This window comes from Hetaerina americana, unplaced genomic scaffold (assembly GCF_022747635.1).
Source record: "Hetaerina americana unplaced genomic scaffold, ioHetAmer1.1.p SCAF_6, whole genome shotgun sequence".
Taxonomy (NCBI): domain Eukaryota; kingdom Metazoa; phylum Arthropoda; class Insecta; order Odonata; family Calopterygidae; genus Hetaerina; species Hetaerina americana.
Window position 1 is genome coordinate 42,701,824 of NW_027287205.1, and position 15,100 is coordinate 42,716,923.

At 32.8% G+C, this 15,100-nt stretch overlaps 1 protein-coding gene across 5 annotated transcripts in view; it reads right to left on the reverse strand.

The window, feature by feature from the left end:
• Wnk (Wnk kinase) overlaps positions 1 to 15,100 on the reverse strand; it is a 128,344-nt gene that overhangs the window by 65,628 nt on the left and 47,616 nt on the right. For all 5 annotated transcript variants that reach the window (XM_071594360.1, XM_071594363.1, XM_071594362.1 and 2 more), the window contains exon 14: positions 9,575 to 9,652. In XM_071594360.1, the coding sequence (XP_071450461.1) occupies positions 9,575 to 9,652 (78 nt within the window). The remainder of the gene's footprint in view (positions 1 to 9,574; positions 9,653 to 15,100) is intronic.

Consider the following 15,100-nt stretch of genomic DNA (forward strand, 5'->3'; position numbering starts at 1 on the left):
TAATAAGCGAATAACGATAGTATTGTGCTAACTAACTAGTTTAACTTGATTAAGTGAATATATATATATATATGTATGTATGTATATATATATATATATATATATATATATATATATAAAAAATATCTTCGAAATGGAACGCTCTTCGGCGACACACAAATATATGAAAACACAGATGTAGATTTTTAGAATATAGAGACATAGATATCCTCTGAAGACGACAGCCGTGCTGTCGAAACGTAAAATAACAAATTGTGAGTGTCCTTTCTTTGTGTCTCTATATTCTAAAAATCTACATCTGTGTTTTTATATATTTATATATACTATAGTATATATATACTAGTATATATATATATATATACTAGTATATATTTATATATATACTAGTATATATATATATATATATATACACATACATACATACATGTGTGAGGGTTGCATTAATTTACAATATCATAGCAAGATAGAAAGCTAAAACAAGGCCAAATACTGAGATGTTTAATTATCCAAATAAAATAATATTTTATTAAGTACAGCCAAGGGCTAGATTCACCATATCACCATCATGTAACCTTAACAAAATATTAGACATAATACTTGTGCATACACTATAAACATATTTGAAAATAGTTAAAGATAAAAAGTAAAGGCTTGAAGGGAGTAAATGAATGAACCAAGGTTTGATTAAATTTGGTTTTCCGATTTTTAGTGTGCACAAAGTAAATTAGAGTAAGGGTGGTTTAGTAGAAAGGGTGTTACAGTAAATGATATCTGTGACATTTCAGAAGAAAGCAGCACTGCCTCATGAGGAATCATAAGAGTTTTAAAAACTTGCATCACAAACTGCAGCGGAAAGCAAGAATCCAAAGGCAATCCTTTTTTTTATGAGTTACACATTGACACAAGTCCATGATTATGATACCCCAAGCTGTTGAAGTGAATACAGTGGGAGCCAAGCCCCAAATTAGGGGGATTTTCACTAACATGGTAGGTTTGCTTCAAGCTTGTCTCCTTTAGCTTGCGCCAGATTTACTGACTAACAACTTTATGGCGGAGGAGACCAGTAGCTTTTGAACTTAGAAGCACCAATGGGTATGGTTATAATGCAACCATTTCAAAGGGTAAAACTCATTCGTCTTGACTGAGATGCCATTCAAGACGTATGAGTTTTCCACTTTATAATGCATATTAGCAGACTGCATTGAAGTTATTGTCACAGCATCTACCACAGTTCTTTGAATTTGGATGAGGTCATTACACATGAACTACCTTATTATTCTATAATTCTACGGCAAACACTATCCCAGAGGTGGATATGAAATGCATGACATTTTGGTTACCATGAGAATATACTACTTGTGAACAGCAAGGTCAGTTGTCATGATTTGCATTGGCTTCATGATGGTGCACTGTCCCGGTGAATGACTTCATGAAAATTGGCCTTTAGGTAAGACAGCAGCAGAAGAGGAGTTACCTTACTTGATGGCATAAAAGATATCCTCCCCCCTCACAGTTCATATGGAAACATTCAGCATTTTTTTATTTTTTTCTAAATTGCATCTTAAACACCATAAAATACTATATAAATAATGCAAAAACAGTGCTAGAGAGTTTAATGAAATAAATAGGTCAAATATTTAAGAGGAGTTCAATGAGAGGTTATGGAAGAAAGGAGTCTCATAAAGACATTGAAAAAAAGGGAATAACCTTTCAGGATTTATTCTGTCATGCCAGAGCCTGATGGAGACAGTAGATAAAAAGAAAGAGTTAATGGAAGAGACTACAGAGAAAGGCTGAGGATAATGCATGAAATGATTAATTATTATTATTATTGGTTATCTACCAGTTAAGGTAGGTTTTGGATGACACAGGCTACCAAACATTATAACAAAGATTCCCTTGTATCTATTAAAAAAACAGCCGGAAATCCAACCTAACACTAGGCCACTCTTCAACCTTGTCTACTTCCTTCTTCCATTCCATCCAACATCCTTATCCTATTGCTGTCCCTTCCTTTTTTTTCCTAACACTCTCCCATCTATCACAGCCTTCAACATCCCACTGCCAATCAATATGCTTTGCATTAATTTTTCCTGTCTCATTAAGATTTCTCCCTAAAATTCTTCTCCTTCCTCACCATACCCAGCACTTCACCATCTCCACACCCACATTTCAAAAGCCACCAATCTGTCTATCATCTTGCTTCAGTGACCATGTTTCTGTACCGTGCATAATTATGCTCCATATCAAAGTTTTGACGAGCCATTCCTTATCCTCCTTACTCAACGTCCTTGACATCAACTCCCTCCTCCTCATTGTGTGGAAGCCTCTTTGCCTACAAAACAATAAATTTAATTTTCCATGCAGACAAAGTAGTTCTCAGGATCGTCATCAAAAAGATGGAGAGAGGGCAAATGATTACTTAGGGGATGATCAGTTTAGGTTTAGGAAGGGTAGAGGCACGCACGATACCATTGCAGTAATGAGATCATTTATCGAGAGAAATATAGAATACAATCAGGACTTATATTCGTTGTAGAGGAGGATGCAGGGTTGTATTTTGTTATGGGAAACATTTATTTGGTAGTTGTGTCCTTCCAAAACCTACCTTAATCAGTAGATTACCTAATAATAATTTACCACTGTTTAATTCTATTGGATGACCTCATCACTGGTTGTTCACTGTAACCATTTAAACACCCCATTCTTCAACATGGCTCAATGGGCATTCTAATTTTAATCAACATGTTTTCACAACCAACTTTGATACCCAATTCCATTAATTCATGTATTTCTCATAATTGGCATTGGAATAAATTGTGCCATGTGTTAAGGTTACTTGGTGATAATACAATATATTGTCACCCTAGTTACATTTAGTAAAGAACTTCTTTTAGAATTAATGAATATATTCTTCCTACAATGATGAAGGAATTTCACAGGGTGGAGTCTAACACCATGGTTTACTATTTAATAAATAGCCATTTATTAAATTTCTGTTGATGTTGCCTCATCAGTGAAAGTAGACACTAATTATTTCACATTTCATTACAGTAATAATCCATTCATATTTATATTAACAAACATATTTGATGATAGAAATAATAAACACTGTGACCAATGAAGTGACGTGTAAAACAGAGTATGTATCTACAGACATATGACACATATGGTAACAGAGCACGCAATTTGTTACCGCAATGCATTTCAAAACCAATGAAAATAAGTTAATGAATTTACTGTCACCTTTGGGATGTGTTCATGTGAAGCTTTTTAGGTCAAAATTATTAATATATGGTAGCATGCATCCAGCAGAGTATGTTCTTCCTTGGGCTAGGAGGAACCGATACGGTAATTTTAAACAAAGTCTGGAGTTACTTTTGATTGTTTTTATGATGGAAGAAAAATTAATTTAAAAGCCATCAGTATCTTCACACTAACTACTAGGAAGAACACTCAATTCAATGGAAAAAGGTAACTTTTGATTTTTTGGCGATGGAAGAACTAGACAGAAATCTGACATTACCATATGCTGCTGACTGCTTCCTTTCCATTAAGGTGCAGAGGATATATCAGATCCTTTAATTTCATTAACTCCCATCATGCTAAAGCTTTAATCAAGAATCTTGGTGATTACCTTACTGAGTCGCTTGGTGCTATAGCAAGCATTCATAACACCTGGGCAAATTAAAGAGATAAAATATGTCTGTGACACAAGTAAAAACAAAATACCCAGCTTTCATACAAAAAGGAGAAAGCCATCATTCCTGTGAGAAAACCGAGATTTCTGTCAGTCTCTTGAATCACTTTAATTACATTAATTATGCTTAGTGGGAACCCACTAATATAAACATCTCAATTTCAGCTAAAATGCTTAAAATTTGCTAGCCCCAATTTATTATTGTTCCTTAATATTTTTCTGAAGTCTAAATATTGATTTTTATGATAAATTATCTAATTAGTAACATCATTATATAACCCCTATGATTACTGAGCCTCAAATGGAAGGCAAAAATGATAAAAAAATATGTCAGCCAATCAAAAAGAGGACCTTGTACATTGACTACAATAAATATTCCTATTTTTACTTTACAATCATTCAAACTCTCTTGAAGAGATTGGAACAGGTAGGATTTTATAAATGGACAATCTTTATCCATGGTTAGCAGTTTTGTACATACCCATATTTATTTTAGAGAACCAGAACTTCTATATGACATATCTTATACTTCATGTTTTATATATATTTTATGGCCTTTGGACAAATAAAGCTTTATTATTATTAGACCATGTATTATTATTATTATTGATATACCATAAGCCTAACTGAACACTAGGATCGAGAATCAATTACAATTAAATTATTGTTTGACTTTTAAAAATGTCTTTTGGAATCAGTATTATGCAACTCAATTCTAATTTTTTTCATTTGAATATCAAATACTCCTGGCTATCGATGGTTTACCCTGGTGTTGCACTATTTATTGGAAGATGTACTCTTTCCATTAGTGAATGGGAATGTCAGATGAGGACACTTATTGGTTTTGCATTAATTTTTTTCACCAGTTTATATTTGATATATAGTATATTCTAGCTTACAGTGTGATACAAATTGTAAATAAATAAAGTCCCCATTATTGGTCGGTACTAGGATTGTAAGATGGTGAATTTTTTAATGCTGTAATTCATAAATAAATAATTTTAAAGGCCCTTTAGTTTCCATGGTCTTTCTATCACTTAATGTGCTTTGCTCTTAATTTATAAATAAGAAATGGAAGAGAGACAAGGATTCCACAACCAATAACCCTACTGTGTTGCCATGATTGAAAGACATGCATACTTTGAATACATCTTCAGAATGGATAATTTTCCTAACACTGGCATATATTTTCAGATGATAACATTCTCAGCACCATATACACTATGTACCTCGATTTCAACATTTGCTTACACAGAACACACAACATCCCCCCTGTTACTTTTCCTTGTGAACTGTGATCTAGCTATTGGATATAACCTTCCTTTTATTCTTCCCATTGGAGAGAACTTTGATTTTTCCCATTCTTTGCAAGCTGAAGATAGAACTTTATATTTAATATACAAAGGCATTTCTATCAATCCCATCACTTGTGTTCCATTGGAAATATTGGAAGGGCTGACACAGATCCCTCATTCCCTCCTTTCTCCATTGCTAACCTAAAATAACTGTTGACAGCTGCAGTCTTCTAATAACACAACCAACTTGGGCACTGTCTGGGCTTTGGGCTTTGGGATGAAAATGTTAATATATAACACCATTCATTTTGTTTACTGGACAAATACAACCAAATTCTCTCTCCTTTGCTCCTCCATTTTGCTGTATTTTCTCTACCTACTGCCACAGTCTAAATCTTGCATGGATAAATCTAAATAATTATTATCACAGAGAGCTGCTTCTGCCTAGAATCCCATTTGAAGGCCATTAATTGTGACCAACTTATTTAATTACTGCCGAATCCATTTAATACATCATAATTTGCTTAAACTTGAAATTCTGCAGGCATAAGTCATGTTTGAATAATAAAACTCACGCTGAAGTGTAACTAAAATAGCTATTACGACAACAAACAGTAAAGTTGTCTGTGTATCTCCAGAAATGCCAGTTTCCCAGAAATTCTTATTTCCACATTGTCGGCCTTAGCTACAGCTGCTGTGATGAAAATGGTTGAGCTGCCCAAATTCTTTTCTCTTTAGCTATATTTTGATCTGCGCAAAAAAAATGCTACATAGTACCTCGGTGGCCAGAGAATTTAAGAAGACTATGATAGACTGATTATATTTAATAATATTTCACTATGACTTAAGGAAATATTATTTAATATAATCAGTCGAAAAAGGGGCCATAAGAAGCTCAATTTATCCTTCCCAAGACTAGGATAATTATAAATTCCAGCTAACATTTTAAATAATGAAGTTCCATATTATAAATTATGCAATTACCATTTTTATTCTTCAATAATTTCAAAGCCAAGTGCATGAAAATGTAAGGCATTGAACGGTTCAAAATGAAAATAAACATACCTATAATTAGATTAAAAAAAACAATACCTGTTCCTTAAATAATGCAACCTAACCTTTTAAAAACTTTTTATGGGAAAAATGCATAGGATAAAGGAAAAATTATGGTAACTACACATGCACCCTGTAATATTCTTGCAACTTATTTCATGCTATTTTCAATCAGCAAGGATGGCTTCTAAACACTGGCTTATATGCAATTCATCAGTAATATGCAGGTACATATTTGAAGACATGATTACTCCATACAATCCTGAATGAAAAAAATATGCTCTAAGATGCTCTCTTCTTGCTTGTGGGCAAAGATTGAATAGCAAGTCTAATGGCTGCATCCTCTACAGTGGAAGGTGAGGCCCAGTAATGCTAACAGAAATCTAGTTGAATCAGAATCTAAATATTCCACCATAAGCTACTATTAAAGTGAAATAGCTTAAATTTATACTTCCCCTTAAACATAACTTTAAGCCAGCATTAAATTATTTTCATTGCATAGTATTATATGAGAATATTCTATGCATCCATGTCATATATGATTCTATCCAAATCATTCATATGAGGTTGATGGACAATGAACAGTTTTCAGAAAACTACTACCAACAAAGCAATGACAATTCACGGCACAATGCATGCATCAGTTGCAAAATGAACACACATCAACATGAAAGAACATTACAAATTGCTTGCAATATAAGAAATGTTCACCACACCCTGAATAGATTATGACCAAAATGTTTCAGTTTTGATAAACTATCTTACTGTACACCCAAATTCTTATTTCTTCCAGATCCACCCTCTGAAATCTTCACCTTGAAAATTTCAACCAGTAATTTTCTTACTGAAGAAATTTATCAAAGTATATTAAACTTAAACAACTCAGTAAGTGAAAATCACATGCCGATGAATTTTTAGTTTTCAGTTGGCTTCACTTTTTCTCGTTTTATCATACGAGACATTGTATCACTAGATTTGATGGTGGCAATGGCAAATAGTCAAAAATCAATGCTCAAAACCACTAATTAAATACAGTAAAGAAAGTACAAATTAATCTTCAGGTACAATTGCAGTGTAAGATTAATGCATATAATTTAATTATAATTGACATTGCCTTTTTTAATCCTACATGAGTAGAGAGAGCAACATACCAATATTCATCCTTCAAAAATGACAGAATTACATGGTATGCATTTCCAGTATACTTAATAATTTAATCTTAAAGCTTTAGTTACACCTAAAGATTATATAAAGATGTTTTTTTCAATGGTAGCACATTTACATGAAAACAATATTTCACTTAAAATTCTTTTGTTCAGTAGCCATGTGTGAGTAATTCTAACATTACTCATTGCTCTAAGTATTTTTTCCATCCCCTTGAATATTTTTCTCCTCAGAAAATAGTTCTCCATTCCCATCATAAAATTTGCAATTATATCCTGAAAGCCAACAATTTCACTACCATCTCTTTTAGGAAAAAACCATTACATTTTCCTTTATTTTTCATATCTAATGCCTTATGTGCTACATAACTTATATTTAATGTCCCTATATCACCTGTTATGCCATATTAAGCAGTGACCTCAAAATTCATTCAATGCATAAAAAACCAGAAGCCATGGAGTCTGGATTTATGGTAAAATCTTTACATTTTGGCCACAATTCATAAGTCAAACACAATACTTCAACATCTTTATGAAATCCCAGAAGGTAGTTAATTAAGTAATGTAGTAGAAAGAAAAAGCTATAGTTAGATTAATTCTAGAAGCATAAGCACATTCAGAAAAGCATGTTTACAAATGTGGAATATGGGAATGCTTTTACTGTGATGAGAAATACTTAAAGAGGATCCCATCAATACTGCCAAAAAATAATTTTATGAGCAGCATTTTGATTGCCAAATAGTCAATTAATATTTAGTCCAAATATCATAATTCAAACACCTAACTAAATTTATGAAACTAGTGATGACACACCACCATGAATAACAGATTTTATTTGGAGAGACATCACGTAATTACATGCAAATAATTTATAACAACTGAAATGGAAAAAGGTTGGCTTGCTTTTAGTAAAATAACCAATTTTTTACATGCTGACTAGCCAATTACAATATTGGTCAAAATATGCTACAGCTATGTAGTATGCTATATACCCTCACGTAAAATTTTAAAAGGGAGAACTTTTGAGAATGGATGATTTTAATGAAATAAAAAAAATGTGCTGGCCTATATTTTAAAAATAAAATGCCATAATCTCATTACCCCAGTTATTACAATAGAAACATTGCATAAGAGCTTCCCATATCATGGAACAATTTCTAAAAATGGGAAAAGAATGAAATATATAGGACCCTTATAACAAATTTGAGTGAATTGTTATCATTTATGACCTTTTCAGAGTGAGAATCTTTATAACTAAATTTTTTTTCTAATTGATTGTAATTTGGCTTTCAACAGCAAAAATATCTAAATATATTGAAGATACTTGTCTAGATGCTCATATTGCCTGACCTTGGCAGTGCCCGCATTTTAAATGCATACACACCCAAGATAAAAACTCTTCTACACCATTTTCTCAGAGAATATAAATTGAAGATATTAGAAATTATGCAAATAAACTTTTTCACACAATATAAACTCAGATTCTGAACGAAGAAGATAGATTTCACTGTTACAACTACACACTGTAGTTTGAGGGGAAAAGGGATTTTTAATACATTTCAAAATTATAGCTAGTCTGACAAGCTTAGGTAGGTTACGAACAGTCCCTGATAATTACTGCAAAAGCATTTCATATTTAAAGGGGTTTCTGGCACAACACAAATCTTACCCAACATTACTTGATGCTAGAGCTTTTCATTAATTTCCATTATTTTGATATCATGCCTTGACTATTCTTTATACCCATTTTACAGGGAAAAAAGGGTGGTCGCATCACTCATATTAAATGGAAGATTCAAACTCCCAACCTATAAGTGGATATGCCAGCTCTCTACCAAACCAATTCATTGGACAAATATATTAATCTTAAATATGTTCACCAATTACCTAATTTCTTTCCCTGCTTGATTGCATGTGTGTCTGCAACTATGTAGCAGAAATTGTAATGCCTTATGTTTAAAAAGAACAATTTATACTACTAAAAAGTTAATTAAAAAATACTCATAGATTAAGGCATGAAGAATACCTTGAGGCTAGAAAGCAGGTTGCCAACTGCTAACATACCCTCAAATTGTGGAATGTAGTCACCTAAATAACCATTCAGTTAGGCCAAATACCTGGCATTTCACCAGTAAAAAGCCAATTTGAATTTATGAAACATTGAGGCCAAATTCCTGAATAAAAAATACATTGGTAGAATCTCAAAAGTTGCCCGTAATTACGTTGGCAAATTGTAAAACACTTAATAAATAATTTTAGCCACCCTACTTAGCAATATCATATTCTGACCAGGCAATGGTTCATTTGAAAAATAGACATCAGCAAGATATTGATGGGTTCATCTTAAGGAATACCCCTCTTACCGAATGATGTCGCCTGTGTCCCTTGAGGAATGCTTTCAGAGATTGTCCAGACTGCCTCGTCAAAGATCCATGCCTCACCTGAGGGCAGTGGGATTGAAGAAGAAGGCGGGAGGCCAATGAAGGCAGGGGTAAATAAAGGGTTTGGGGAGAAGGAAGAGCAAAAATTTACATCTCATAAGGCTCCTTTAAATGAGGAACTGGATTTTGTCAGCAAAAAATTATCAAGATTGACATCAAAGAATACATAACTATGATAAAGATTTTTTTTCCATAAAAAGTTTTCACACAGCACAATTAAACAAAAATGATGTCTCTGATGATATCTCAGGAAATTATTTCATTCTACAGCTGTTATATCTTTTTTTCTCAACTGATTAAATGCAACTGATGTAATTTCAACGTCCAGGGTAAAAAAAGGTTGCACTTTAGTGTTAACTGCATCAACTGCGTTGGAATAATAAGTCCAACTCCAGCAAAGCATAAGGTTGAACTAATTTCAAAGATGAAGAGTACAACAGATACATAAGAAATGTTGATGAATCACATTCATGGTATAAGAGATTGAGAAGATTGTTGATGAGACTTACTGCCATCTTAACACATATATGGTGCCATTTTCCTGCCAGTCCTGGATATGAACTAAACCTTGACAACCACTTTGAAATCACAAGGCTTGGTATACTAAATAACTTCCTAGCACAAAGGTGTTCATTAAATCTTTCCAATATTGGTTTTCTTTCAAAATCAAGGCATCTGTCATTTGAAAAAAGTTAATTTGGAGCAAACTGCACTTCCAAACCCATTCTTAGTTAGATTATTATTTAAGGGAAAATGAAGGTATTAGTGCCCTACAACACATATTCAAATTATATTTTACTATGCATAAAGTCATTTCAAATCACAGTTGAACTCTCTAGCTTGTAGGAGAGAAAAAGTATATATTTTGTCTCAGACGCTCTCCAGAAAAATGACCAAGTGAAAATCAAATATTTTACCCTGACCTCTGGGGAACCTAACCAGACAGAAATGGAGTTTAACAGACTTTGATTAAACAAAGCTATGGTTGGTGATAAAAATCAACTGTGTATTCTTACAGATAAATCCTTATAAACCACTTTCCGGCCTTCAAAAAACTAATAAGAACAAGAGTCATAGATAATGGTATGCAGATAAACATGCCACATATGAATTTTTCAGTTCAATATAGTACAGGTTTAAAAATCAACAAATCAAAAATATTAGTTGTAGTCTCCAACAATCATTATGATAATAACTGTTAAAAAAAATGACAACGATCCCCTTAAATTTGAATATACTGAAGTAGATTGGGACATCCCCTAAGAACTTCTGAGGACATTGAGAATATTCATGTCTGCCACAACAAACCAAACTATACACACCCATTGATTGATGGTGGAAGCTACGTACTTTAGATCCATAGTTTCATCAGGAGGTGTGGGCACTACTACAAAGACGAGTAAAAATGCAATCATATTAATAAGGGTTTTACTATCACACCAAATTTCATATTCATATATCATTGGAAGGTTCATTGAATAAGTTAAAAGAGGAGCACTACGGTTTAATTACTTTATGGTTGAGCCATGAAATTAAAAAATATTTCACAAATTTGAGGAGCTAAGATAACTTTAAAAGTTAAGGGACATCCACGTCATCTTGACTTATTATGTAAATGTATGCATAACTAACTCATCACAAAAATGCATAGGAAGCACACATCTTTTATCTAAGACGAGAGCGTAACTAATACTAATCCAAGTAAGAACAGATCTGAATGTGCAGATAACATGAATATGACACAATTAAAGTAGGACAACTTTTATACTTTTAAGTTTATAGCTTGCTTTATGTTTACATTTTAGCAAAATTCATCTAATTTGATTATACAAATAAATTTCTCGTCAAATAATATTACTCGTAACAAAATCATCAAAGAAGATTTCATTTATTTTTTTAGGTAATTGCCACCAGGCAGAAACTGAAATTTTGAATGTAATGGGCTTAACAGATACATGGGAGCGGTGAAATTATTTAACAGTTATCCTGCTGGCCTCAGTGGCAGTGGGGTTACTTCCTTGTCTGACAGCCCAAAGGATGTGCCTTAGATTCTTGCCTAAGGCTGGATGTTTGTGCTTGTCATCATTGTTATTTCATGTTTATAGTCTCATATAAAAAGCTTGGCTGTTTCAGATTGGTGTTAAATAAAATAAAACAGGCAAATAACTTGTTTCTAGCATTGATTAGTTTTAATAATTATCAGCCCTATCAATCCTGTTGAAAGTCAAAAAGAGTCAATCCTGTTTAAGGGCAAACATTTTAATTGAAGAATTTTTAAAAGATGACTTCAAACCTAATTCCTCTATTATCCTTGAGAAACCTCTACGTGCAATTCTGAAAGGAAGCAATCATGACAAGCTCCAAAATCAAAGCACATAATATATTGGCAACTCTGGGGCAACTTAGATTGATGAAACTGCCCTTGAAGTAGTGTGAATTAAGACTAGTGTTTGGCCGTTTGAGGTGGATGCAACATGCTGCTGATGTTTGTCTCATAAATGCAGTAGGAATAACAATTTGAACAAGATCACACTTATACGGAGACACAAAAGTTGATTCTTCAAATGGGACTTAAACAACCCTTGCCATGAAAATAATTGGCAGCTAAGAGCAAAAATTAGTAGAAGAATTGTTGCATTTGCACTGAAATATCTGATATAGATCCTACTGATGAGTGAAATTACTATCCATCTGTAAATGATGAGGAATATTGTGAAAATAATGGAAAGTTTTCAGAAAAAAATGCAGGCTTGGAAAAAAGTTCCAAGAAATTCAGCCATGAAAACATACATTGCCAAATGCAAAGAGAAATTACACATTTATGCACATTAACTAGTGATTCAACTGCCTTTCTATAGTATGTTACTTACACTGAAAAACTATTAAGTTAACTATGGAATTAGGGAATTCTGCCCTCTTAACGGTCACAGCTGGGAAATTTCTTTTTCTATGGTTCATAAATAATCATAATTACAAAAGATGGAACACTGTCCCCAGCAGCAAAAACTCATACAGTTATGCATTCAATTTATTATGAAGAAGTTACTGAAATCCAATGATAACATTTCCTGATATTTCCAGTTTTGTTCTAAAACTTTTCTGGCTTCAAAAACACCATGAAACACAAATACTCTGGTATCAGAGAAGTTTATTTTGCAATGCATATCCTTATAATAGCAAAAACTGGGCTATATATGAAATTAAAAAAAGATTTTAGATAAATCATTTGTAAAACTGTCTGAAATTGATGTGTTTCACGGTTAAATTATTCTGAAGGTTTTAACAAATGAACCAGGACCAAGAAATCTTTCAGAATATTCATACAGCTTCCAACAATATTCTTTGATCAACTGATTAAATTGCGATAAAACTAACATTATAATAAGGGCTTGAAGAAATAATTTAGAAGTTTCATGACAATAAATGATACTTTTGTTTCCTATGTACTTCCACTAGATTGTACAACTATTAAAATAATTTCTATCAGTCACACTTGGCTATTTTTTCTAAAAAGATCATTATTTTTGCCAGTTTTCGTTATTTATAATGAAAATTTTTTAATATATTTAAAGATAATTTTTTTAGACCCCTTGATCTACAAAATCTAACTATCTTACTCACAGTGATTTCCTTGACACCACGATTATACGTATGCAAGGGTAAGGTGAAAAGTTCTCGGCCTGACAATGAAAAACTACAATTTCCAGTTAAAAAATGATTTTTCTACCTTGGTCAAGAGCAATGGTGCCGAGGGAAGTGGGCTCTGGGAGTACAGTGAAGCTGTGAGTCGAGGTGAATAGATGGGCTTGCAAGAGAAATGGTAGGCAGAGATGGGTGTGGAGACAACATGCTCCTGCACCATTATACTACTTAACTTAGGGGGTAGTAAAGGGGAAGACATTTCTATTCCCTGAATCTTCATTCTTAAAAATTTTTTCTAATTTCAAACTTTCCCTACACATCCATTCAGCATCCTTGGGTTCAGCCAATTACTACACACCCAGACATACCCAATGATGTCAACTACTCAATGAAACCTGTTCATACCCGTATAAATTATTTGCAGAACCCACAAAGCTTTATATGATTATGTCAAATAATTTTTCTTCAAGAGTCTAACCAAAAGTCATTATATAAATGTAATAAAAATTTGAAATGTATTCTAACAAGTGGTTTATTTCATTAAGCCTTTTTGTTGTGATAAGATTATTTGCCATATCTGCCCGAATACAAGCTAATGTTTTCACATAATAATACAGCACGAAAAAAATAATTCTTGGGCTTCAAAATAAGTGAGAAAAAATTTGGATATATAGATCCTAGGGCCACTCATGGATGGTGATGTTTTTCACTGCTACTAACTTCAACAGATAGTATTCTTTTAGTTTTTGTGTAGTAAATATTTCACCTATGATGATTACTACTGAATAAATAATAAAGCTAAAATTCAAGCTAACCCTTAATTAATACTTGGATATTGTTCTTGAAATGACAGCTTCACCATTACAATTTTATGGAGTAACTGCAGGGGACCTGGATATACGATAATTAATTCGCTTCTTTCTTTCATCTTTTATCATTTGCACAGAGAACTTGATTTATGCACACATAATTTTTTATTCTGCCATTATAATCCACTCTAATTTCGTATTTGTTCAGCATTCTGAAAATCTTATTCCACTCCATGCTGCCAAAAGCCTTCTCCAAAACCACAATTTTTTTCTGACCACCTGCTTCAGGCCAAGTCAAGGCTTTCTTGGTTTCTTTTTCCTTTTTGACTTTGAATAGATTTTCTGAGAGGTCTTCCTTTATTTTTTTTAATTATCCTTCACCTGATTATTGAGTTGTAATTGCGGATGCCACATCAGATTCAAGGTATATCTATTGGCCATCATTTTTTAAATGCTAACATTGCTTATACTGAGCTATATCATACCACTGAACCATAATCACACTATACCATTAGTTTTATCAACTTGGGTTAGGAAATATTGATCCTGCAGTTTTCTGTATTTCAATAGTTTTGATTAAACATGGAGTGAGTAATTCAAATAACTTTTATATCAGAGAATTTCAAAATCTGAATGTAATTTGTACATATATGCTCTTCTATAATTTTAATGGAAAGGAACAACACAAAACGATGTATTTAATAATGTGTTCAAGCTAGACAATATTTTTCCTTATGTTTAAGAACCATTTTAGATACATGTTTCAAAAATAAGCCAGTGCAAAATGTCAAGTGGTAGATTTGTAGGTTGCCTAAATACTAGTAGGGGGTGTGCCATGCGTACTTAACACTAAAACTTATTTTATGTCATAACCTGTAAAATGTTTTAAAACATTTTCAATTTAAATCTGATGCTGGCTTCTATTTGGGCAGATATGGTAGGCCATTCCATTTTAGAAATGTTCTGCTAAGGCTCGCTTCATTATAATCACAATCCT